General features: G+C 64.8%; 2 protein-coding genes across 22 annotated transcripts in view; one reads left to right on the forward strand and one right to left on the reverse strand.

Moving 5' to 3' along the window:
• Positions 1–5144, forward strand: part of RAI1 (retinoic acid induced 1) — a 105844-nt gene extending 100700 nt beyond the window's left edge. For 9 of the 10 annotated variants that reach the window (XM_067717497.1, XM_067717496.1, XM_067717494.1 and 6 more), the window contains one exon: positions 155–622. In XM_067717497.1, coding sequence (XP_067573598.1) covers positions 155–478 — 324 coding nt within the window. In that variant the 3' untranslated portion in view covers positions 479–622. Of the gene's footprint in view, positions 1–154; positions 623–3340; positions 3391–3712 lie in introns of those variants that run through there. The other variant, XM_067717503.1, reaches the window with a different exon arrangement.
• A 550-nt stretch (positions 5145–5694) lies between these two features.
• SREBF1 (sterol regulatory element binding transcription factor 1) lies at positions 5695–22338 on the reverse strand. Of its 12 annotated transcripts, XM_067717514.1 has the most exons (20): positions 22107–22333; positions 21337–21513; positions 13240–13444; positions 12695–12882; positions 12479–12616; positions 12177–12398; positions 11245–11359; positions 10879–11099; positions 10468–10669; positions 10169–10347; positions 9629–9890; positions 9382–9548; positions 9061–9229; positions 8528–8636; positions 8161–8270; positions 7913–8045; positions 7581–7746; positions 7005–7205; positions 6793–6904; positions 5695–6429 (listed from the first exon to the last, which is right to left on the reverse strand). In XM_067717514.1, exons 2-20 carry the CDS (start codon positions 21379–21381, stop codon positions 6200–6202), a joined length of 3174 nt encoding a protein of 1057 aa, XP_067573615.1. In that variant the 5' UTR covers positions 21382–21513; positions 22107–22333; the 3' UTR covers positions 5695–6199. The 12 variants fall into 12 exon arrangements, with proteins under 12 accessions (XP_067573615.1, XP_067573608.1, XP_067573606.1 ...); XM_067717507.1 differs by lacking the exon at positions 21337–21513 and having other exon boundaries at positions 11245–11302; positions 13240–13656; positions 22107–22338; XM_067717505.1 differs by lacking the exon at positions 21337–21513 and having other exon boundaries at positions 11245–11305; positions 13240–13656; positions 22107–22338.
• Between the last annotated feature and the right edge of the window lie 1797 nt (positions 22339–24135).

Raw genomic sequence — 24135 nt, forward strand, 5'->3', positions numbered from 1 at the left:
AAGGTGCCGGGCCGGCGGCTGCCACAAAACCAACCCTGTGGACGTCCATCCTGAGCCTCCCTCCAAGCTGCCTGTCCAGGGCCCCCTGGGAGGAAGGGGTGGGGGCCGGGCCCCTCGACTGCAGACTCACCTGTCTTCCCTCTCTCCTCGCCAGACTTGTTCCAGCTGCCAGGAAGCCGGGGCCACCATCGGGTGCTGCCACAAAGGATGCATCCACACCTACCATTACCCATGTGCCAGCGATGCGGGTAAGAGCCAGCCCAAGGGGACCGAAGGTCGGGGGACGCAGGCACAGCTCCTCGAGCTGACCCCACTTGACCCATCGGCTTCCCTCTTCTCCTGCCCCAGCAATTCTTTACCTTCTCATGTCTCTCGGCTGGGCCCTGAGCTGGGCAGTGCTGGTGACAAGGAGACACGTCCGTCCCCAGCCACCTGCTGGAGGAGGGCCCAGAAGCACAAATTGGAAAGCTGTATGTGAGCTGCCGTTGCCGAGGGGTGCCTACAGCTCGGGAGGGTCTCGGGCCTCCAAGAGCAGGGCTACTGGGCTGGGCCTTGGAAAAAGGCTGAATAGGAGTTCACTGGGTTGGAGAAAAAGGAGAAAAGATAGTTCAGTAACAAAAACTGAGTGAGATGGAAGAAAAGGAAGTTCAAGACAGACTCCCCCTGGCTCCACGGCACAGCTGTGGAAGGTTTAAGCAGGACGGTGGGCGCTGGAGTCAGGACCAGGCTCCCCTGCACCTGCCCCATTCTCTCCACTCCCCCACTCACTTGACCCGCGGGCATTTATTGAGCACCTGCCATCACCAGGCAGGTGGCATACTGATGGCCTGGGCCAGAGAGCCCGGAGCCCCCAGTCCTGGTGGCATGCTTCAGGTGTGGACTGGGTGAGTCCACCACTGTCTCTGCACTCGGCTCCCCATCTGTAAAGCTGAAGTTAGAGTCATTTCTTCTTTCTGCAGCCGTCTGGAGCAGGGAGTGAGATCACAAGCACGACCCGGAAAGGGCAGCCCCGGTCCGATTTGGGGGCCAGCCCCCCGCAATCTCTGTCCCCCGCCCCCTGCTGCCCTGGAAGAGGGTGAGGTTATCGTGACCCTGTCGCACGGCGGCAGGGCAGAGGCATCTCCTGGCAGGACCCTTGCTGCTCCCACAGCCCAGGGACCCCTCTTCCCACCTGAATGCCACTTCCTGGCATCAGCCCGCACCGAGCCGCCCCCAGGAGCACACACGGGACTGAGCGGTGACGGTTCCTTGGTGAGGGCTGAGGCGCTAGCACCTCAGGGAGGGAACGCGCTGGAGTGGGACATGGGGCCGCTCTGGCTCCACACCCTGCCCTGAGGGCCGCGGGAACCAGATTGTAATGTGGACTCCGCCACTTCACCAGACCCCGGGCCTGACCTCCAGGAACAGGTGCCGCGGGCTGCAGCTCTCCTCCCGCAGTGACTAGGTTTGCGCCTGCGCTCTGCCAGCCCCGTGCCAGGCCTTGCACTGTCTCCAGCGGCACCTTCACAGACAGGCTGTCTTACCCGTGGCCACAGCACTGCAGGAACAGGACCAGGGGGTGACTCACTGTCTGGCCGGCTCCACGTCCTGCGCGCTGTCCTCTCCAGTGTTGCAGCTTCCCAGCCTCCTTGGGGGCTCATGTCTCAGTGGGACAGACAGGAAAACCATGATCCTTGCCTAAAGTTACGGAGACCAGACAAGGAGAGACTGTGCTGAGAGATCCATCCTGAGTTGGGAGGGAATCCAGGAGGGCTTCTAGGAGGAGGTGACATTGGAGCCAGTCCTCAAGAGGTCAAGGGAGGTGGGCAGGAGCTGGCTTGTGGTGGGACATATATACCAGGCTTGGAGCGATACAAACTGTTTCCAGTGATATCTTTAAGGGATTCCCCATCTAGTAGGGCTCTCTGTAGGGCCGCAGGGGGCAGATGAGATGCTGGCCTGAGCAGACCTGTGACGGAGCCCTGCATTCCGGAGAGAGGGGCTGCAGGTGCAGATGGAGCCTGCGCCTCAGAGGCTTTGCACGCACAGGAAGCCGGGCCATGCTGGGAGGAGGGGGGAGAGGGAGGTGGCCAGCGTCCCCAGGTCAGTGAGCAGGCCCGAGGCAGGGCAGGCTGTGCCACTGGTGTATCAGCCACCGGACCTTCCAGGCCCAGCCTCCAGCACATCTCAGGAGGGTGTGTGTGGGCAGGCGGGCCCTGCCGCATGCCAGATTGAGCTCACCCAGGTGGCCGTAGTCAGCCGGCAGCTCAGCTGAGGCTGGTGGACCCAGATGAGCTAGGGCCCCAGCTGGGCAGCCCTTCTCTACTCTGCATGGCCTCCCCGCTCCACCAGGTCCAGCTGGGCAGCCCCCTCTCTCCTTCACAGAGGGGCTGTGCAAGGCCGGGTGGGGGGGGGCGGTTAATCCCCACACGTGCAGCTCCCTTTGGGGTTGAACTTGAGGCATCTGCCTAAAGGTTGGAGAGTTTGGCAGAGCCCGGAGAGGGCGGTGTGAGGGAGGGGCATGGAGGGGGTACAGTGGCCAGAGAAGGGGGCAGGACTAGTGAGCCTAGCAGCCAGAGGGGAGGGGAACCCGGCTCCAGGCAGCAGGGGGGCGCGGGGGAGCACCCAGGGAGTGAGCTGGGCAGGCAGGAGCCCCCCGCAGTTACCCAGCCCCTGGTCAGCACCTTGCACCTGCCCGACCTGGGTCTGGAAGTACGGTCCTCCGTGGGGCTCTCCAGGGGTCTGGGCCGGACCCTGAGACCGCAGGGCACCAGAGCTGCCCAGGCCCACTGACCCTGCGCCCTTTGTTAGGCAGCCCACATTAGAGCTAGCAGAGCGAGCACCAGGCCCCAGGCCACTTTGTCAGCGGGGCCCTGGCTCCCCAAGTGCAGATACCAGGAGAGGGGCTGGGGATGGGTGACTGGCCCTGCCTCCCCACGTCCAGAGTGGCTGCTGGGGGCGGCTGAGCATGGTGCCTCCGGAAGTGCCACCCCAGCCCCAGGTGGTCAACACACGCTCACTGCGCCCCTTGGGCGTCAAGGCCTACCTAGGGGCTGGGCCCGGACCACAGGACGGAGTGACCAGTGCGGCCCAGCAAAGCACAGCGGGGGAGGGTGAGGGGGAGAGTGGGGACGCCTCCCCATGACCAAAGGGGGTTCCAGAGGGAGGGGAAAGGAGAGTAAAGGACAGATAGGCCAGCGGGGCTGGAGGGCTGACGGAGTTCGGACTGGGTCTGATTTCAAGCAGAGGCTGACTTACTCTTTGAAATAAAAACCTGCAGCTGAGGGCGTTCGGGGCGGTGGGCCCCCCTCCCGGCCGGACAAGACGCCGTTCTGACCGCACGAACTTCTCTTGCTCACAGGTTGCATATTCATCGAAGAGAACTTTTCTTTGAAATGCCCCAAACATAAGGTGGGTGACCGCGAGCCTCCCCTTGAGGGGCCCAGGCTGGAGAGGAGCCCCGGCGCGGGAGCGCCGGCTCCGGGCGGACCAGGCGGGGGCGGATCAGCACGGGTGGGCCCCGGGCCACTTATACAGCCCGCACGTGCGGGAGGCGGGGCCAGCCCAGGGCAGGGCGGGGCGGGGCGCGGGGACTGGCCTACGGGCAAAGCTGCAGGTGGGGCCTCGCTCCGGAGGAGCGGGCGGGGTCGGGGCCGAGGGGCGGGTCTGGAGGAGTTGACTGCTCGGCAGGTGCCCCGCAGTCAGTAACTAGCCGCGCGTCTCTTCCCCGCAGAGGCTGCCATTGTAATCCACCCCCGGCCGGAGGAGCCGCCGGATCCCACCCGCCCGCCAGCCCGCCCGCCCGCCGACGCCGCCGACGCCGAGGAGAGGAGCCGCCGGCGCAGCCCCCGCGCCTTCGCGCTGCTTCCGGCGCGGGTCCAGAGCCGATCCTTGATCCGGAACCCGGATCTTGGATCTGGCCTCCTCGGGCGGAAACTAGTGGTCCCCGGTCGGGAAGAAAACAGGTTCCGGATCCGTCTGCTCACGGAACTGGACGGCACAGGGCCTTCTCGCCCCCATCCCCCGGCCAGGCTTGGAGAGGGGGAGCCCGCGGAGCGGCCAGACTCCTTGGAACACCCAGGCTCCGGCGTGGGTGGGAGGCCTTTAGCCTGGGGATACGCTTCTCCCCCTGGAAGTTTCAGGACGACGTGGCACACATTCTACGTGGGTCGGTAGTGGCACGCAGCTGGGCACCCTGGGAGTGGGGTGGGGTCCGAAGAGGCCGAGGCTGGCTTCCCTCCAGGACGTGTCTCCTGGAACGAGGCTGGGGGCGGGGGGGAGCCGAAGCCTGTCCGGCGCAGGAGGGGCCGGAGGCTGTGCGCCCTTCCTTCCCAGCCTTGGCCAAAACCTTCGTGCGGGTCGGGAGGGCCGGGGGCCTGGGGCCCGTGCTCAGGGGATGCGGGCTCCCCGGGCGTGGGCCGGACTGGCTCCCGCTGGCTTCTGCTCGTCTCCCTTCCAGTCCGCCCCGTCCCCGGAGCCCAGCCTGGGAGCGCAAAACTAAAAGTCGCGACCAGAGTGCACCCCCGGCAGACGCATGACCGACCCTCTGCACGACCACCGTCTCCGGGGGCCGCAGCGCCACTCGCACGGGAGCGGAGACAGTGCTAGATCCATGTACACACCTGTGTGCCCCTCTATATATATGTCACATAGAATGTATATATGTTGGGAACATGCTCGCTTCTCCCGTGTGTCGCCGCCGTGCGTCGTGTGCCCCTCAGCACGGGGCCCTTGCTGGGAAGGGGGCTCCGGCGCTGCCTCCTTCCCCAAGCAGCCACCACCGCCCGGGCCAGTGCCCGCCAGTTCGTCCGCCTGTCTGTCCGTGTCCTCAGCTCTGTCCACGCTTCGATAGGCCTGATGCAGCCCCAGCCCGGGGCCGCCCTAGAAACTTCCTGTACATATGACTGTAAAACGGTGAACGTGTGTATTATATCCGGCCTCGTTATATAGTGTATATATATGTATACATATACATATATATAATATATATGAAGACTGTAAATGTTAAGACGACTAGTGTTCTTATTAGTATATTGCTTCACACTGAAGATTGTGTGTATCGAGCTGTTTCTAAAAGATGTTTATTTTCCTTAAGAGTAAAAAAAAAACAGTCATTGCATTCAGAAAAAAAAAAAGTCAATAAAGATACAACGATTGTTTTGGAATTCTGCAGCCCGTGGATTCTGACCAGATTCTGCTGGGAGAGGGGCCAGGCTCTGGGGGAGAGGTTGGAATGGAGGGGAGGGGAGAGGAGGGTTCTGGGGACCTTACTGCAGGTACAGGAAAGAAGCCCTTGCTGCCCAGCCACACCCATGTGACCTCCGGGAAGGGGACAGGGGTCAGGCAGGTGAGACTGACACCCAGACACACAGGGAGACCCAGGTTGTAGCTCCTGCTGTCCCAACAGATCCCCAAAGACGTGGAGCTGTCCTCCCATGTCATCCCGGGACCTGAAGGGGGCAGAAGCTGGGAGAGGAGGCAAGGAGGCACAGCTGAGACCATATGGACCCTAAGGGTTAGGAGATGATATAGCCCAAACGTGCGGCCCCGTGATCAGTGGGACCCAAGTCAGCTGGAGGGAATAAAGCCGGGCCTCCCAAACCGAAAGGCAGGTAGGGATGGGAAGCATTTGCCTGGGTGCTGGGGGGGACGGATGGCCCAAAGGATCCCCTCTGGTTAGCACACACACCCCTCCCCAAAGGAGCAAAACCCAGATTATAAATAAGTTCATTTTTTATTCTCTGTATAAAACTTCTCAACCTATGAAAATAAAGTTTGCAAAAGGCAAAGTAACACTTGGAACCTCAGAGGCCAGGAGGCTGGCGCACCACGATCTACACTATGCACAGGTCTCCCCAGATGGGAGGGAGGCGCCGGGGGCAGGGCCCTTCGGCTCAGTGAGACGCACCCCTCTTCCCTCTGGACGGAGAGGGAAAGCCCAGGATCGGCGGCGGCGCGCCTAACAGTTGACCCCCGGCGGCGGCCAGGCCCCGGCAATCCCCCGGCCGGCCACCAGGGGCCAGCACCATCCCGGCCGCCGCTCATCGAAGGCTGGAGCGGGCTGGGGAGGCCCCAAGGTCAAGTGCGGAAGTCCCCGAGGGTCTCCAGCCTTCCAGGGACAGTGCACTCCGTGGGCGAGCCTCGGACCCCGGGTCTCCGGCGCTGCCCTCGGCCGTCGAGACAGAAACAGGGGCGCTGGGGCTGGGCCGCCAGCGGGGGTCTAGCTGGAGGTTACGGTGGTCCCGCCGCCCAGGCGCATGAGCATCTGCTGGCAGTCATGCAGCAGCCGGCGGTCACCGAGCTTCTCGAGCGTGCGTGCCGCCTCGGCCAGCATGCCCACTCGCTGCCCAGGCGCCGACAGGAAGCCGGGCGGCAGGTAGCAGGAAGCCAGGAGCAACGCCTCCGCGTGCTCCCGCCTCGTGGGCCGCGGCTCCAGCTCCGCCGCCGTGCCTGCACACATGCACAGTGGCATGTCAGGGGCGGGGCCGCGCCGGGGGTGGGGCTCGGATCCTTGCCCCGCCCCCTGGACAACCGGCCCCGCCCCAGGCTAGTCAGCACCCGCCCCCACCCGCCCCCCTCGGTCTCGGAGGAGCACGGAGCCTCGCCCCTTCCGCGCCTGCCCCTGGAGCACAGACCGCGTACCCAGTCGCGTGTCCTACAAAGGACAGTTGTCCCCACTGACTCTCAGGTTAGGCCTCCCATCAGGAAGCCACCACCAAGTCCCTCGGCCTCTGTGTGTCTCACACACAGCCTCCCTCTGCAGCCTCCACCTGGCGTGTGGCCCTTCCCACCTGGGCCAGCTGTCCTTCTCACCTCCTTTGCCGCAGGGGCCGGCCCTCCTCCTCAGGCTGCGGTCCAGGAGCTGGTGTGTCCGCGCCGGGCTGGCCCCTGCCATCAGCCGGGCAGTGGCTTCATGCAGGAACACCTGGGCAGGAGGGGCCAGGAGAGGTTCCAGCCAGGCCCCCGCTCCCTCCCGACACCTCACATACATCCCCATTGCAAGCCAGAGCCCCATGGGCACTCACCCTCCGCATGGCAGGCCGGAAACTCTGTGCCAGACGCCTCAGACCACTCAGGTCCCTCTGGAAGCCACGGAGCTCGAGGGCAGAGGCCTGGGCCCCACTGCCCGGGCCCGGTGAGGCCTGGGAGGGTGCCGGCGGCTTCTGCCGCTGCCACAGGCTGGTGCGCGCCCCAAGGAGCAGGTCACACAAGAGCAGCTGCATGACCTGGGGTGGTGGGCAGGGCAGGGGTCAGGGGGCTCTGGCTCTGGGAGGGAAGAGTGGGGGCCCATGGTGCCAGGGGCCGGCTCCGGGCTGCACTGCCGAGGCACTGCACCCGCCTCACACGTGCAATGCAACAGCAATGCACCGCGGGGCCGCCCGCTCTCCGGGCCCTGCCACACCGCTCACCCCAGCCGTCCTCCGGGGGTGGGGGCACTGAGGCCAGAGGGGGGCAGCCACTCTCCCCGGACCCAAACCTTAGCCCCCAGTCCTGTACTGTTGGGCTGACCCTGCAGTCTTCTGCAGCCCAAGGGGGACCGTCCGGGGAGTGGAAAGGCCAAGGCCCCCAAGATCCGCCAGGCCCCTGGCCCCAGCCCTCACCTTGTCAATGGAGCTGCCGGCTGGTGTAACGGCCAGGCTGTCCTGAAGGTACCCACTGGCCTTCTCACACATGGCCAGGCTGGCCGGGCCAGACTCTGCCTTCCCACGGCCCAGCAGGGCCCGGGCAGCCTTGAAGGTGTGCAGAGCCGCCCTGGGCAGGGGTCTCCTGTTGGGGCCAAGGCAGAGGTGTGACGGTCAGACCAGGCCTCAGGCCCTCGCCGAGCTTCCCCTGCCCTGGTTCTGGCTTCCCGGGAAAGAAATGACGGGACCCCAACCGCACAGAACAAAGCTGGGGGTCGGGGTGGGGGCACGAGCACGCAGCCTGCACTCACTCAGACTCCTGCAGGGCGCGGGGCAGGTGCTCCACCAGCGGATACAGCCGCTCGGCCGCTGCCTCATCCCGCCGGAGCCAGTGGGTCACCACAGCCGTCAGCGAGGCCCACCACTTGGCCACCGGGTCTGTGCCTGCAGGAAGCAGGGCCAGAGGGGTCCCTGAAACTCGGCCACACCACACCCAAGGCCAAGCTGCTGTGGCGCTGAGCCCGAGGGTGTCACGGGGCGGGGAGGCCTGGGGGCTCACCGGCGGTGGCAGCCATGCCGGAGCCGATGGAAAAGCTGCAGGCAGGAGCCCCGGCCACGTCAGAACAGCTGTTCAGCAGCTGCAGGTACCCGAGGGCATCGGAGAATTCCCTGTGGCAGGAGAGGACTGGCCGTCGGGACAGGTGGCAGGGGTCCTGAAGCGGACGGCCCTCCTCACCTGCCCCCACGGCACAGCCTGGCTTCCTCGCTCCTCAAAGCGCGGCCAGCCCCTGCCGGGCTGGTGGGGAAACTGAGGCCACGGTGACCCGGCTCTGGCCACCGACACGGGTCCCTGGACGTAGCCTTTCCCAAGCTCCACTGGCCGGGGGTGGGGGACCTGGCCCGCTGAGGCGCAGAGGGACACTCACCTGTCCCCATCGGCTGATCCGGGGCCGGGGCTGGGCTGGGCCAGGCAATGCAGTGCTCGCTCCAAGAGATGTTCACGGAACAGCTGAGCCACGTGGGCCAGGGGGTCCACTGTGGGGAGGAGTGGGTGAGTGGGGTGGGGGGGAAGGGCCCCACCTCCCCGCGCACAGGTGCTTCCCTGCACCTAGGACTCTTCCCTGGGCACGGGGGGGCCTGGCTCTGAGACGGATGAAAGCTGGGCGATAAATATTCTGCCTCCCCCACCCCGTGGACAGGATAACCTAGCTTGGGCACACGCCCTTCCTGACCTCCTCACAGCACAGCGGTGTTGCCTGGGAGCACCTCCCAAATCAACCACCTGCCCCCAAATCCCCTTCCTGTTTGCCTCTGAAGAGCCCCAACTGAGACAGAGCCAGCCTGGCCTCCCTGTTCCTGCAGCCCCCGTGGCGACAATGGATGGTGGGGCAACAGACCAGGGTGGGCAGGGACAGCAGAGAGGCAGGGGACAGGGGACAGGCGCAGGGTGAGAAGGCACCTGGGTCCCCGGCCACGCTGTACAGGCTGTGCCGCGGAGCGCTGCACACGGCCCAGTCACCATCCACGAAGAAACGGTGGCCCACGGGGTGGCAGAGCCACTGCACGGCAAGAGGCACTGAGCCGCTCTGTGCCAGGGAGGCCTGGCGGGCGCTGCTCAGGAAGAAGCGCTGTGGGCGAGAGGGGCGGGCTGTCACCCCAGACCCTGGGCTGAGACCCCAGAGGGCCTGGAGCCCACCCCATAACCAGCCGCCTCTCCCGGGCAGCCCTCAGCCCAGGGAGACCTGAGCCCCGTCCCCCACCAAGCTCACCACCTACTCACTGTCAGGAAATGCAAGGCCCGGGGGAGACTGGTCTTGACCCTGAGCGCGGTGGCCACATAGATCTCAGCCAGCGTGGCCACGGACATGGCCTCCCCCGCGCACTCGGCCAGGTTCAGGGCACTCAGTGCCAGGTTGGCGGCAGCCAGGTGCCCGCCCGAGTACTTCCCTGGAAAATGGGAGGGCATGAGGCTGGGCATGGCGCAGAGGTGGCGGGACGCCCTCAGGCCCAGCCCTTGCCCGCCATACCCATGGTGTGCAGCTGGTGCAGCTTGTGGTAGGCGAGGGCCGCGTCGCGGGCACTGGTGCGGGCGTCCACCTGCAGGGCACCATCCCTCCGCAGGCCCCCCGCCCGGCCTGCCAGCCAGCGGCCCACCCAGAGATGCTGCAGCAGGTGGCGGATGAGGCCCCAGAGCAGGCTGTAGGCCAGGTCCAGGTGGGAGGTGGGCAGGGGTCGGCCCAGGGCCCGCAGGGCCAGCCACAGCTGCTGGGCAGCCTGGGCGAAGTCCCCCTGCGGAGGAAGGTTTTCCAGGTGAGAAAGGCGGGGTCCGAGCATCCCCGGCACGTGCCACCCCTCTAGCCCCGGAGAGCCCTCCATCTTGGGCTCCCCGCCACGACCCCACCAACCCCAGCAGTGCCGGCTGGGCCCCCGGGGCTCCGTGGGGGTCTGAGGGGGAGACAGGAGTGGAGAGAACAGGGGAGATTCACGGTGTGCCCGGCACCTTCCCAGGTGCTGCTGAGGGTCCCAGCCCTGCCCACCCTCCACACCCCCGTGGTCCGGCCGCTTACCCGGGCCAGGTCCAGGTCGGCCTGCTTGCGATGCCTCCAGAAGTGCACGGCGGGGCCCGAGTGGGGCCGCGTGACCGGCTCTCCGTAGACAAAGAGCAGCGCCAAGGAGGACAGCACCAGCAGCCCGTTCATCAGCCAGACCAGTGGGGGCAGCAGCCACGGGGCCCAGCCAAGGCCGTCTGGGGGCAGACACAGGCTGGGGACGTGCCACCCAGGAAGTCCAGAGCCCCAAGCCCACAGGCCCGGGCTCTACGTCCCCAAGAGTCCCCCCTCGCACTGCCCAGGCTGGCCTGTCCTACCTCTGCCCTCAGCACCCAGCATGCTGCGCCCAGGACCATGGTAGACACTGGTGGCGTCGGAGGGGCCAGCGGGACCCCGGCTGCCCAGCAGGGAGGCCAAGGGGTTGCAGGAGACACAGAGGAAGACAAGCACACACAGGGCCAGGCGGGAGCGGTCCAGCATGCCCCGGCTGTGGGGGGGCGGCAGCTGCTCTGGCTTCACCTGGCGGGGTGGGCGGGGCAGTGAGAATGGGGTGAGCACAGCCCAGAGAGCTCAGCTCAGAGGAGGAGGGATCAGCTCTGCCCCCAGCCTTACTGCGGGACCCCCGCCCAGCTCCCCGTCTCTAAAACGGGAGGTAGGACACGCCCCAGTCCCGGAACTCAGAGGATGTCGCTGGATGACAGGGAGGGGGCAACGACGTGCGACCCAACCTGGCTGTCCTCAAAGACTGGGCTGTCAGGCTCCGAGTCACTGCCGCTGCCACCACTGCTACTGCCCCTGCTGCCAAGGGACAGTGGGCTGCTCTGGAAGGGCGAGCCGGCGTCCGAGGGTGGCGGGCTCAGGGTGTCCACCACCTCTGGCTTCTCGCCCTCCATGGGCACGTCTGTGTGGCCTCCACTGCTGCAGGCTGACACCAGGTCCTTCAGAGATTCTGTGGGCCAGAGAGGAGCTGGGCTGGGGTGAGGGCTACACACCCTACCTCGCCCCAAATCGGAGCTGAGGGCCACGGGAAGGCCGACGAGAGGGTGAAGGGCCCTGGCAGGGTGAGCAGGCGTGGAGGGGAGGAAAGGACTCACTGCTTTTGTGGGCAGCGGTGCGCAGATTCAGGTTCTCCTGCTTGAGTCTCTGGTTGCCCTGCTGAAGGAAGCGGATGTAGTCGATGGCCTTGCGCAAGACAGCAGATTTATTCAGCTGCAGGCGGTAGGGAGGAGACACAGCACAGGTGGCCGGTCAGGCCAGACAAGTGGGCAGCTAAGCGCAAGGGGTGGGACTGCTCTGCTACACAGTTGTCTCAGGGCCTTTGCACCTGCTGTTCTTTCTACGTGGAATGTTCCTCCCTAGTAGAACCTTCCTCCCAAGTAAAATGCACACAACAGCTTACGGCTAACCGCCGTCCCCATCGGCTAACCGCCGTCCCCATCGGCTAACCGCCGTCCCCATCGGCTAACCGCCGTCCCCATCGTTCCACCTCCAGGCCTTGCCCCCTCGCCTCCTCCAGGCCTCTGTTCACATACGGCATCACCTTTGCGAGGCCTCCCCGACCACCCGATTCAGATCTGCGACTCCCACCGTCCCTCTTCCCGCCCCGTTTTCTTTCATGCCACCTGGCAAACCCCAGCACAGATCTGTCCTGTCTGCTGGCGCCCCGACACCCCGCCAGCAAACCCCAACACGGATCTGTCCTGTCTGCTGGCGCCCCGACACCCCGCCAGCAAACCCCAACACGGATCTGTGCTGTCTGCCGGCACCCCGACACCCCGCCAGAACGTCAGCTGCTCAACAGAACAGCAGTCTGTCTGTTCACTGCTGAATCCCCAACACCTAAAAGAGCCCCCACCGCACGGGGCCTCCATGAAGCTCAGCTAAACAGCTGCCAGGCCCGAGGAGTCTGGAGCCCCAGGCCTGTCTGTCCAGGCTCAGCCCCATCCTCCTCTTCCCCCCAGGTGCCTCCTCTTCCCCTCAGGTGCCTCCTTCCCCAGGGCCACCCCATCGGGGCCTCTGCCCGCACCTTGGCCTCTGTGCCCACCACCAGGTCCTTGAGCTCGACGATCTTGTCATTGATGGAAGAGCGGTAGCGTTTCTCAATGGCATTGTGGGCCGTACGCTTCTCACCTCGGCTCTGGGCCGAGCCCGGGGCCTTGCCGCCAGCTGCCAGCCGGTTGATGGGCAGCTTGTCAGCATCCACTACCAGCGGCACAGTCGCCAGGATGGTTCCGCCACTCACCAGGGTCTGTGGGGCCAGGCACGGTTAGCAGGTGGACATGCATGCATACAACACCCCCGCCCCCCTGCCCTGCCCAAGCCGCCCACCTGCAAGGGCGCTGCCTGCACAGCCATGCCAGGGGCCAGGGAGCTGATGCCTGCCGCCTTCATGGGGGCTCCCACGTCTGTTTTCACAGTCGTCAGGAGCAGCGAGTCTGCCTTGATGAAGTGGGGCTGCAGCAGGACCTAAGGACGGGAGGGGGCTCAGCTGTGGGCTGTGGGTCGGGGCCACCACCTCCCTGAGGCCGGGCCAGACCCTCTCACCGGGACCTGCTGGACCTGTGAGGTCACAGTGGTTGTTCCAGGGGCCACCGTCGGGGTGGCTGTGGCCGTCAACAGCTGCTGGGGAGCCGCACTCTGGACCTGGTTGTGCAAGGAGACGGGCGGGACCCCTGGAAGGGCAGCCAGTGGCAGGCCAGGCAGCGACTGCGCAGTGCTCCCCGGGGGGGTCCCTGCAGAGATAAAGGCAGGAGCTGCGGATACAGGCTGCCCTAAGCCACTTCCAACCCGCCCGCAGGTACTTATCACCCTGTGACCTTGAATGAGTCGTTACCCTCATGGCCTCAGGTTACTATCGGGACAGTCCCTGCCTGGGGCTCTGATGCAAGCCTGCTCGCTTCCCAGCCCAGCACCTATCTGCTGCGGACGGACGCTGGGAGGCTGGGAAGCGGTGCTTCCTGAGAGCTGCTGGTGACGGGAGCACCTCCAGCAGCACAGCAGGGACCCGACTTCTAGAGCCTGCAAATTCCTCTACTGAGACCACAACAGACCCTCCTCCTGGTGCTCCTCCCTCCACACGCCCCCCTTACCTGTGGAGAAGCCTCCAGGAGGGCTGGGATAGCCCAACACAGGGGCAGAGCTGAACTGCGGTGGGGCTGGGGCCGGAACACGCTGGGGCAGGAGGGCCCCCGGCAGCGGCTGGAGGGTGGTCTGGGGTGCTGGTTCCTCCTTGATAGCAGGCCCCGCGGAGAAGGCAGGCACGGAAGGGTACATCTTCAGGGGGGTGGGTGCAGGCTGGGGAGGGGACAAGGGTGGGGTTGTCGCCTTGGTCCCCCCCAGGAAGCCTTCGAGTGGGGAGCTCATCGTGGAAGGAGGTGGGGACAGGCTGCCTGGGGAGCTGGCATATGGACTGGCGGGCTCTGTGCCCCCTGCTCCGCCCCCAGCGTAGGGCGGGTCGAACAGGCCCGGGAAGTCGCTGTCTTGGTTGTTGATGAGCTGAAGCATGTCTGCGGTAAGGAGGAGAAGCTGTGTGAGCAACAGGGGGCAGGTGTCACGGATTTGCACGCTCCCCCACCCCCACCCCACAGTGTACCTGTGGGACCAGCGCCACGGAAACAGAAAGCCACCCCCAGGAGCCCCCACTCACAGACACCTGTGACATCTGGAGCTCTGCCAGGTGCGTCAAATGGCCTTGCAACACCGGACGAGCCCAGCGCCCCCCTGAGGCCCACCGACCTGCCCCAGGACCAGGCGAAGGCAGAACTGAGGCCTGGGCCCACCACTCCCGACTTCAGAGCTGCCTTCGCCAGCCCACTCCTCTGTGGGACAGACCGAGGCTTCGGGCAGAGCCAGCCGCTGGCCAAGTGTGTGCCAACCAGAGTGTCCCTGTGTGTTCTGGGCACAAGCCCAGACCCCGTCTGCAGCCAAGCAGCCTCGGGACCGGCCATTCAGGCTTCAGTCTCCCCTCGACAAAAGCAAACGCCGTCTGTCCTCTTTCCTCCTCATACAGACTGGACACACTGCCTGCCGCGGCCCCAGCCTGGCCACAGGCCCTCTTCCCCAGCTGGCGATCAGCAGCCTGGCTGGGTCAGCCTAGGGCCCTCTAACCCACTGGGGGAGCCACCCACTGGGTCAGAGTGCTCTGCAGGATCCATGTGCAAACCCTGGGAGCCCGAGGTGTACCCCAGGTCCCCAGCCTGCTAGGGCTTCCTCTCACTGGGCCTCGGTTTCCTCATCTGCACAAGACAGACGAGACCCTTTGTGGCAGGATGGCTGCACGGAGGGGAGAGTCAACGTCGCCTGAGTCCCTCCTACTGACAGGTGCCAGGCAGGAAAGTGACTGCAGGGGACCCTCCCTACGGCCTCCAGGAGAGCGAGACGGGGGTGCCAGGCTCAGCCTCCTGGTCCTCAAACAGAAACACGGGGCAGGCCCTCCAGGTTTGTGCAGGTCATGGGGCATAGAGACCTTTCACCTTCAGGACCTGCTCGCTCCCCAGGCTTCATGAGCCCCTTTGACAGATGGGGAAACTGAGAGCCAGAAAGAAAAACTGGCTGAACCCAGGGGGCCACTGTCTAGCAAGTTCAAGAAGCCCTCCAAACTAGGAGCCCCAGGAGACAGAAGGACAACCGGCCCTCCTCCCTGCGGAGCAGAGGATGTGGGAAGGCCACCCTCTCACGCCAGACGTGGGGGTGGGGGTGACTACTGAGGTGGGGGGGGGGTCCGCCAGCTCCCCTGAGAGCCGGGAGCGCGTATACCTCCCCTCAGGGCACCGGGGATGAGGACCCCGCGATGCAGATGGAAACTGTAATAAAGAGGTGGGGGTCCTCCAAAAAATACCTTCGAACGTGCAGTCCATGGCTCCGCGGCCTGCGCCCGCCGCCCTTCGGGGGGTCCAGGCGGCTGGCCTGCCGGTGTCCGCGCGCTGACTTCACCTGCGTGGCCGGCCGCGCTTTAAAGCTGCCGAGCGCGCCGCCGGTCCCGCCCCCGCTGGCTCCGCCCCCGCCGAATGGCCACGCCCCGCCGAATGGCCACGCCCTCCCGGGGGCCGCAGCCCGGGCATGGGGTGAGCGCGCGCGGCCAATCAGCGGCCGCGCCACCGCCTCCTGGGGCCCCGCCCCACCCCCGCGGCGCGCGGCTCGGTTTGAGCCCCGCAGGGCCGGATGGGGCCGGGGTTACTCGCGGACGCCGTCCCTCAACCCGCTCGGCGCCGACGTCCGCAGGGGTTACTGGCAATCACGTCCCCTGCTCCCACCACCTCCGAGAGCGCGGCGGAGCGGGCGTGGGGCCGGCCAGGGGTGCCCCAACTCCGCATCCAAGCCTCTGCCGCACCCAACCGCATGGTCCCCTGACAACAGGTCACTGTTGGGAAACTGAGGAAGGGAAACCCCTACCTCAAAGTGCCCAACCAGTAACAACCAGAGCTGACGCCCCACACAGACATCCCTTTGCAGAGGGGCCTGGGTCTGGGATGGGGGTCGGTGAAGGTCTCACCCCCTCCCCCACCCGACTAGCAGTCTCTGGGTGAAGCCTGATTCACTCACTTATTCACTGTAGGGCCGGGGAGTCCAAGAGGCAGCCCAATCCCTGGGACAGAAGGTGAGGAAGTCGTAGGGTGACAGGCTCTGGGGGTCTTTGGAGGGGTACCTGGGCCTATCTCCCCTTCTGTGTAAGGTCAGAGTTCCACACATACACATGAACATAGCCTGGCCAGCAGCCCAGGTTGCCAGCTCCGGCTTTTGTGGCCAAGCAGACCCCGGGCTCAGGCCAGCCTCCCAACCGGTACCGGGCCCACCCCGGTACCCTCTCCTGGTCTCCTGCAGCCTCCGAGGGTGTTGGGGTACTGGAGAACCCCCGGCCCAGATGGCCCTCCCTCTCCAGGAGGCTAGCCGAGGTAACGCCCCCCCATCCTCCTTTGTCCGGGTCCTTCCATGGCCTTGCAGGGGGTGCCAAGGGCAACAGAATTCTCTAGCATCCTCAGCTCCGTCTCTCCTCAGCCGGTGGCTCTCACACCCCCCCTCACCCCCAAAAAACAAACAAGACACTGCTGTTGGGAAGGCTCCTCCCTCACCTCAGTACCTTGAGACTGGAAGACACTGAGGCCTGAATTCCAAGGCCCACACGCAGACACTCGCCTGCGACTCCGAAGGGCCGGGGCCAGGGCCGACCGCCCCGAGGGGTCCAGTCCTCCCAGCTCCTGACCCATCCTTCTGCCCTTCTCCCTTCTCACTCCCCTTCTCTGAGCCTTCACTCCTGGCCTCGGAGTAGGGGATTCCAGGAGGCAAGAGAGGTCCCCAGCATGCACAATTTAAGGAAGTTTAAGGAAGCGCCCCCGCAGCGGGTCTGAAAGGCTGGCCCCTCCTTGGGTGAGCTGAGCACTCGGCTTCCCGCATGAGGGAAGACTCAAGGCCCACGTGGCTTCTGCATGCACTGTCTGCACACTGCACATCGGGAGACCGGAGGCTCGGGCTCGGCCTCGGCCTCGGCCTCAGTGGGCCCACCTGCCCGCCCCCAAGCCTGGCTCCTTTTGCTCTCCTTCCTCCTAGCCTGCCCTGATCCTATCAGGACCCAACAGGAAACCTGAAACCTCCTCCCCCCTCCCTGGCTTGCCTTCAAACCTCCCTCTGGAGGCAGATGTGGGGCAGCCTTTTATTCTCCTGCGTGTTTATTCGGTGAGGCCATGATGCAAATCCTGGAGGGGCCCTGCACCACGAACCTACAGGAGCCCAGCTCTGACCGTCACGGGAGCCTCCGGCCCATCCAAACTGCACGAGGCCTTGCACCCTGAAGAAACCCTGCTTGCACGCTTCCTGGGACAGGGAGCTCACCACCTCCCCTACACAGCCTGGCCCACGAAGTCCAGATCTGCTTCTGTGGCAATACCTACTGCCCTTTCCTAAGTGTCTACTAAGTGTACCAGGCACTAGGGTGCTGGAACACAGCACGAAGACGTCCCTCGTGGAGCTTTTGTTCCATCTGTAACCAACGGTCTGCAAATCCAGGGAGGAACAGGGGTATGGGTGGTGATGAACACCACGAACACACGGAGGCGGTCAGGGCAGGCCTCTCTGAGGAGGTGACATCAAGACAGCGAGGAGGCCGGTGTGGCTGGAGCAGAGGGAGTCAAGGGGGTGGGGGTCAGGGAGACAGTCAAGAGCTGGAGTTCCAACCCACGTTCGTCTCTCACCTGAGCCAAGGAGACCGTTTCTCAGGGAACGGGCAGGAAAGGGATTTGCAAGCAGGTCACAAAGTCTGCACAGCTGTGAAGAATGGCAAACGGTGCAAAGCAGCAGCCCCGTCCCAGCTCTGCCCGCTCGATGGAGGGCACAGGGCAGTGGTGGGGAGGGAGGCTGCACCCTGCCTGCCACCCACCCTGCTGCTCTCTGAGGAGCCCGGTTGGCAGGCTCACATGTCCACAGCCGGTGAGTGTGCAGCAGGGGCACAGGCTGCCCTTTGTGTGCGCAGGGCTGCCCGGAGGTGCAAGTGGGTGCCGGCTCTTCCTGGAGTGGGACGGGCCCGGGGCTGGAGCCCCAGGGGAAGCTGGGCGTGAGCCCTCTAGACGGACGAGGTCACTAAGGCTCAGAGGGAAGCCACAGGCCCCAGGTCCCCTGGCTGCCAAGTGGACAATCTGGGACGCAAACCCAGGCCTGCCAACCCCCAAGCCCACAGCCCTCAGCCCAGCCTGCCAGGGGCAGGTGTGAGCCCCAGGGCCAGCCTGGCTCTGTCCCACCTCGCTGCCACCACTCACCCCAGGTCAGGACGTGTGTGCCGCGTGGGACACGGAGGCGAGGCAGCGCGAAGGTGCAAGGAGGAGCCCCAGCACCACCTCCGCTGTGAGGCCTTCCTAACTGCCCTTAGAGGAGCCCCTAGGGCGGGGTCAAGGCCTGAGCCAGCTGGGACACGCAATCACTCAGCACGGGGCTGAGCCAGAGGAGACCAGATCGAGGGGCGTGTGCACTGCCAGCCCCACCCCTGCTGGTCCCTGGCTGTCTGAGTCCGGTGAGCCTCACTCTCCTTGTCTGCTTTCAGAAGGCTGTGCGCTGGCCCAGCCCGTTCCCTCTGCCCCGAAGGCCCTTCCCACTATCCTGTGTCCACCTGCAAACTCCTCCTCCTCTCAAAACCTGCTCTGAGGTCACCACCTCGCACTCTTCTCTCATCAGTGCCGCTCCACATGCCGCTCCCAGTTACATGGACCAAGTGACCCTGAGCACGGCCACTGGACAGATTGGCCAGCACCAATTCCAACATCCTGTCCTGGGGTAGAGACTCCTTCCAGCAGCTGGGAAACAACCCATGGGCCTGACGCAGCAGCAATGCAGGGGGCGGTCCCATCCTGCTGAGCAACGTCCCAGTCTAAATAGTGCTATCCACTCCTTTACATTAATTATATTTCCCCCTTCGCGGTTGCCTCACTGCAGCTGTTTTAAACCTGCAGTGGGTGTGTTGTTTCAAAGGCAGCGTGCTGCTTCAGAGCTGCCAGGCTGCTCTCTGGAAGGATAACCCGTCTGCACTCTCCCCTGCAATGCTTCCCATTTCCTCGGAGCAGCCCCAGCACTGGGCTTTGTCGTTTTACCTACTTTTGGTCGCTTTCCTTAGTCCCCACAACTGTGTGACTGGAATCTCCCAAATGCTTCAGTTTGCATCCCCAAGGCTGCCTGGAGGTGCTCTGCCCAGCAAAGCATCAACTATGGCTGGAGACTCGGAAACACCTGCTGTGCTCTGGCCCTCCTCCGCCAGCTAGAAATGGTCTCCAACAGGTGCTTGGCCTGGGAAGCAAGCACCGCGGGGCCTGGCCTTCCTGCTGCTGCTAACCCCCTCGGCTGCCGTACAGGCTGGGCAGCTGGGGGGCAGTGGAGGCGTCTGCTCCTTGTCTACACACTGGGTGAAGAGGTGACCATGGCATTTCTGAGGCCCTCCCCTCTCCCAACACGTGCAGACGGGCAGCCCCACTCAGGTCCCGGGGTCAAAGGGCACATCCACAGGGCCTGCGGCTGGCAAGACACAAGGACAGAGACGCTTCCTCTGGCCGGCGCAGTCATTCTCACCTGGCCTGTGCTTATCAGCTGGGCAAAGTCCGGATCCCAGGCCCCTGCCTGGGGCTGACCAGGTCACTCAGGATGTTTGTGTCCAGTGACCATCGGGAAAGAGGGAGCTCCCGGCACGCTCCTCTCCGTGCCCCTCAGAGGCACGAGGGCTGGAACCACCCCCATCTACAGCCTCACCCCCTGCTTTCCAGGGGAGCCGCTGCAGCCGAGAGGGCAGCAGATGGCCACGCTGGAGGGTGCCTTCTGCTTCCGGTCACCAGGCCGGGTACCAAAGGCAGGAAGAGGGATGGAGAGCGGGTCGTGTATGGTGGAAGAGGCCTCTCCCAGGCTCTGCCGTGGACACGAGGCGGGGGCACCGCACGGGGGCAGAACATGGCAGCGGCGTGGGGGCCTGAGGGGTGGGACCTGGAGGGACGGGAATCATCACGGAGGGCAGGCTTGGCCCACCGTACAGGTCTCGAACGCCATGCTGGGACAAGGGGACTTAGCTCGGGGCACTGGGGAGCCATGGTTGTTAGGGAGCTGAGGAGGTGCGCGCCGGGGCCAGGAGCTGGGCTGTAAGCCACCGTGAGCTTGTTTCCTAAGGAGGGCCCGTGCTTGGTGGGGCCAGGCAGACAATTGGGCATGAGAGACCGTGGGGAGAGGCCTGGGGGCAGGGTGGCCCCCGTGTGTCCTCTCCACCAGGCTGGCCTGGACCCCAGGAGGCCTGGCCCGTGCAGTTGATTCAGGTACTGGGCAGAGTGGTGGGCAAGATGCCGTAAGGCAGACACCTGGGGTGCAAAGACAGAGTGAACTTGGGGAGCCCAGCCAGAGATGACTACAGGCTGTGCGCGGGAGCCCCAGGCGCACCCGCGGGAGATGCGCGGGCCCCGACAAGCAGTCATCTCCACTGCCTCTTCTGCACTAAGCACACGTTCCAGGCCTGGTGAATTAACCAGCAGGGAGGTGAGGACTGCCCCGGAACCCACAACGATCCCAACGCTCGCACGGGACAGCTCTCACGTGCCCTCTGCCCACGGCCACAAAGGACCCCAAAGCAAGAACCACAAGAGGAGGCCGGGAGCAGACTGACTCACCAGGAGCCACGGCGCACTGTGGCGGGGGCAGTGCCTTCGGCACAGAACCTGAGACTCCTGGTGAGAGCGCCACGCCAAGAGCTGGTCACACGACAGAGTCTGGTCGAGGCAGATGCCCGGCTGGGCGGGGCGCAAGGCCGGTCCTCAGTCTCATGAGTCAAAGGCTCTCGCCTGGGATGGGGAGGTGGCTGTGTGACCTATGACCCCTCCCCGACCCCCAGCATACCTCCATGTGGAGTAGCCTCCTGGGTCCCCTGCTCTATTGCCCACCCCCACACACACATGCACACACTTTTAGGAGCCCAGCGGTTAAGAGCTTGGGCTCTGGAGCCCACAGCTTGGGTTTGAATTCTGGCTCTGCCATGCGCTGGCTGTGTGACCTGGGACAAGTCACTTAACCTCTCTGTGCCTCAAGGCCCTCATTGGGGCTGTTGGGAGGACTCAGTGGTCAGCACAGTGCCTGGCATACAGTAAGTGCTGAATGAGTCTTCTCTACTAGTTCTGTGATCATCCACTCCAACAGCTAGAGGGAACTTCCCGCACAGAACCCAAGCATGGCATTGCCCTGCCCCAACCCTCCCCCAAGACTCCCCACTGCCTCTGGGATCCAGTCCAGCTCCCCATCCTGGACTCGAGGGCTGCCTGGCCCTCCTCTCAACCCTCGTTCCTCTCAGGGGACCTGGCGACTCTTGGGCCCTGCCAGCTGGGTTCATCTGCAAGGCTGCAGTAAGGCAGGAGTGGGTGTCCGTTTTGCTAACCCGAGTGGCCACAGGCACCATGGACGTGTCTATCCAGGTTGTGGGAGGTTTGGGTCCTGTGCTCTTGGCCTGTTTCCCCATCAGCCAAGTGCAACACAGCAACCTCGGAGGCAACTCAGGGCGGCTGGGATTTGCTGTCTGCACAGTGGGCAACAGCCTCCTAACTGGCCCCTGCTTCAGCGTCTCCCCCAACCCCTTCTCTGTAGAACAATCAGAGCGGTGCTTCCACAGGTGTAAGCGAGCCGGCGCAGCTGCTCCCTCCTTCCCCTGCCGACAAGGGTCCTCGGTCCGCCAACCTGCCCAGCCTCACCTGTGAATCTCCAACTCCTCGCCGTGCCCTCTGCGGCGAAGACATCCTTCCCAGCGGGTCCTGGGGCTGACTTTCAGGTCTCACCCCACCGCTCTGCCGGAAGCTGCCGCCCTGCCCCGGCTCGACCACAAGGTGTAACTAAATATCCGTTTGTGGGTTTCCTTGGCGATTTTTGTGCTTCCAAGAAAAGGGGAGCCCAGGCCTGTGAACCCCTGGTGCCTAGGACGGGGCCTAGTAGATGCTCAGTAAATGTGTGCCGAACCGATGCCCGGCGCCGGCTAGGAGAACCGGACCCTGGGGGGCAGGGGCTGGAGGCGCCCGCGCGCCTGCGCAAGAGCTCCTGCGCCGAGCTGAACTCTCGGGCCGGAGGGAATGACCGAGAATAACCTCCCGCTGACGTCAAGGCCGGAGCGGGGGCGGGGCCTCGGCGATGCCCGGGTCCCAGGCTCTCGCCGCAGCCGCCTAGGGGCTGAGGACTCACTGGCCGCGGGGGGCGGACCGGGACGCCCAGAGGCGCACGTGCCCAGCGCCGAGCCTCCAAGGACCCGGAGCGGCGTGAACAGCCAGGGCGGGCGCGGGAGGCTCCGCGCGGACAGGACAGCGAGGCCCGCAGCGCTCGGCGCAGAGACGCGGGGCGCCCCGCGCGCCCCGCACGGAGCCAGCGCCAGCGCCGCGCCCCGCCCCGCTCCGCGCCCCCCGCCGCCCCGGAAGACAAAGGCCGGCGCCTCCTGCGCGCCCCACTCGCGCGGAGCCCAGTGGCCCTGACGCACCTTCGATGTCGGTCAGCAGCGCCGCGTCCAGCTCGCTCGGCTCAGCCAGCGCCTGCTCCAAGGCCGCTTCGCTGAAGTGTGGCTCGTCCATGGCGCAGTCGCCTCCTCGCGGCGGCCCGCTCGGCCCGCCGCTGCTCCGCGAGTTCGCGTCACGCCCTGGCCTCAGTGGGGCTCGGCGCCCGCGAAAAGTTCCTCGGCAACTGGGCTCCCCGGCAGCGGCTCTGCGGGGTGGGCGGGGGCGGGGAGGAGCCTTGCGGGGAGCCCCGCCCCCGGTGGACGGTCCCGCCCCACCTGGAGAGCGCGGGGCCGGCTCGGGTCTGGCCTGCACACCTACCCGGCCGGCCCCTCCATCCAAGTGACGACTGCTGCGGGGCTTCGGCAGGCCCTGGCCTCTCCAGCACCAAGCAAGGGGGCCGAGTGGAAGACCCGGACTGGGTCCGTCTCAGAGGTCTCTGGACTTGGGGAGGGAGGTGACCCGACAAACACTGTTCCGAGAGTTGGGTTTTTAGGAGACAGACCCGTCCAAGACCTGCTGTGTGGCCTCGGGCCAGGCAGCGGGCCCCACTCTGTGCCTCATTTACCTCAGCTGCAACGGGACTTGATGATGCCTCCGCATAGGTGGCCCGGACGTTAGTGACCATGGCTGGCTGGGCCTGTGAGATGAGCCTGACCCTCCTCAGTGTCCAGATCAGATGGGCCTCTTGAAGAGCCTGGAAGAGGCTGGAATTTCCCACCCTGACTTAATCTGGTTTGCTCCCAGATGCAGCTGTGGAAATGACAGAAGGGTTGGCCTCCACACCCAGGAGGACAGGAAGAGCCACAGAGTTCAGGAGCTAACCTGCACAAGGCCACACAGCTACTTGGGGCGGCAACAGGGCTGGGCTCCAAGGCCATCTGACTCCCATCTCCCATCCAGCTGATCCTAGGGAGAGACTCACATCTCGGTGTCTGTCCCTAGGAGCAGCTGGGATGAAGGAGCAGACTGTGCTTTAGACCTGGGCCACCTTGCCCTGGATCATGACAGGCTGGGGCCAGGTCAGAGGAGGCAACTAGGCTGGGGAGAGGGCTGGACCCTGGACCCTGCGTCCTGTGGATTGGAGGCAGAGATAGGTGGCAAGGGAGGGGTCTAATGAGGTGGATTGAGATAAACCAGAACTAACATCAGGTACTGAAAGTGGGAAAGCAGTGAGCTCCCTGTCCCTGGAGGTATGCAAGCAGAGAGGCACCCTTGGTAGGGGCAGCCAAGGAGACTTATCAAAGGCCTGGATCCCCAGGCCTCCCTAGCCCCCTGCCTCAGTGGATCCAGCCATCCCGAGTACTGCTTTGCTCAGGCTCCAGATATAGCCTGTCTGGCCACACCCTCTGACAGAGTGAAATTAGTGGCGCACTTTGGAAGGGGGTTGCCCAGGCCAAGAGAGCCCTTGGAGGCCCAAGTCCCTGAGGCTCAGCCCGGACACGCAGGGCTCTTTGTTCCCCTCCCGGAAGTGGCTGCTGTGGAAAATTACCCAGAACAGGGGTGGCCAGGACCCGGGGGCCTCCAAACCACATCTGTTCCCCAAGTGGCCCTGCTCAAAGACCCCCCCCCACTCAGGGCCTGGCCCTCCGGATGAACTTCTGCTGGGGAACAGAGGGATCCCCTTTCTCAGCCCCCTGCATCCTGACGCCATAGACCCCTCCACCCCCCAAGTAGGAGCCAAGCACCCAGGGGGCCTTGGGAATCTGGTGGCTTCCCTGAAAATTCCAACAGCTCCTCCCGGGGAGAGGAGGGGGTGCTAAGTGAAGACTGAAGACCACCTTCTCAGAGTCAGGAAGCAGGTCCGGATTTTTGCCCACTTGCTGTGTGACCTGGAACCATTTACTTCACCTTTCTGAGTCTCTATAAAATAAGAACACCCCTTCCTGCTGTGGGAAGGTGTATTGGAGTCACGGTCACGACAGACCTGCCTGACTGTCCTTTAGACGCGTTTACCGCATATGTAAAGAGCACACTCAGTCAATATGCACACAGAACTGCAGCAGCTCAGGAGAG

This window comes from Pseudorca crassidens, chromosome 19, assembly GCF_039906515.1.
Source record: "Pseudorca crassidens isolate mPseCra1 chromosome 19, mPseCra1.hap1, whole genome shotgun sequence".
Classification (NCBI taxonomy): Eukaryota; Metazoa; Chordata; class Mammalia; order Artiodactyla; family Delphinidae; genus Pseudorca; species Pseudorca crassidens.

What these genes read in the sequence shown, in the direction of transcription:
- SREBF1 (XM_067717504.1), bottom strand. Translation starts at nt 22,197, where the DNA reads ATGGACGAGCCACACTTCAGCGAAGCGGCCTTGGAGCAGGCGCTGGCT. An exon ending in GCTGGGTGCTGAGGGCAGAG is followed by an intron (nt 10,348 to 10,467) that starts GTAGGACAGGCC and finishes GTCTGCCCCCAG; the next exon opens with ACGGCCTTGGCTGGGCCCCG. An exon ending in GCACCAGCTGCACACCATGG is followed by an intron (nt 9,549 to 9,628) that starts GTATGGCGGGCA and finishes CCCATTTTCCAG; the next exon opens with GGAAGTACTCGGGCGGGCAC.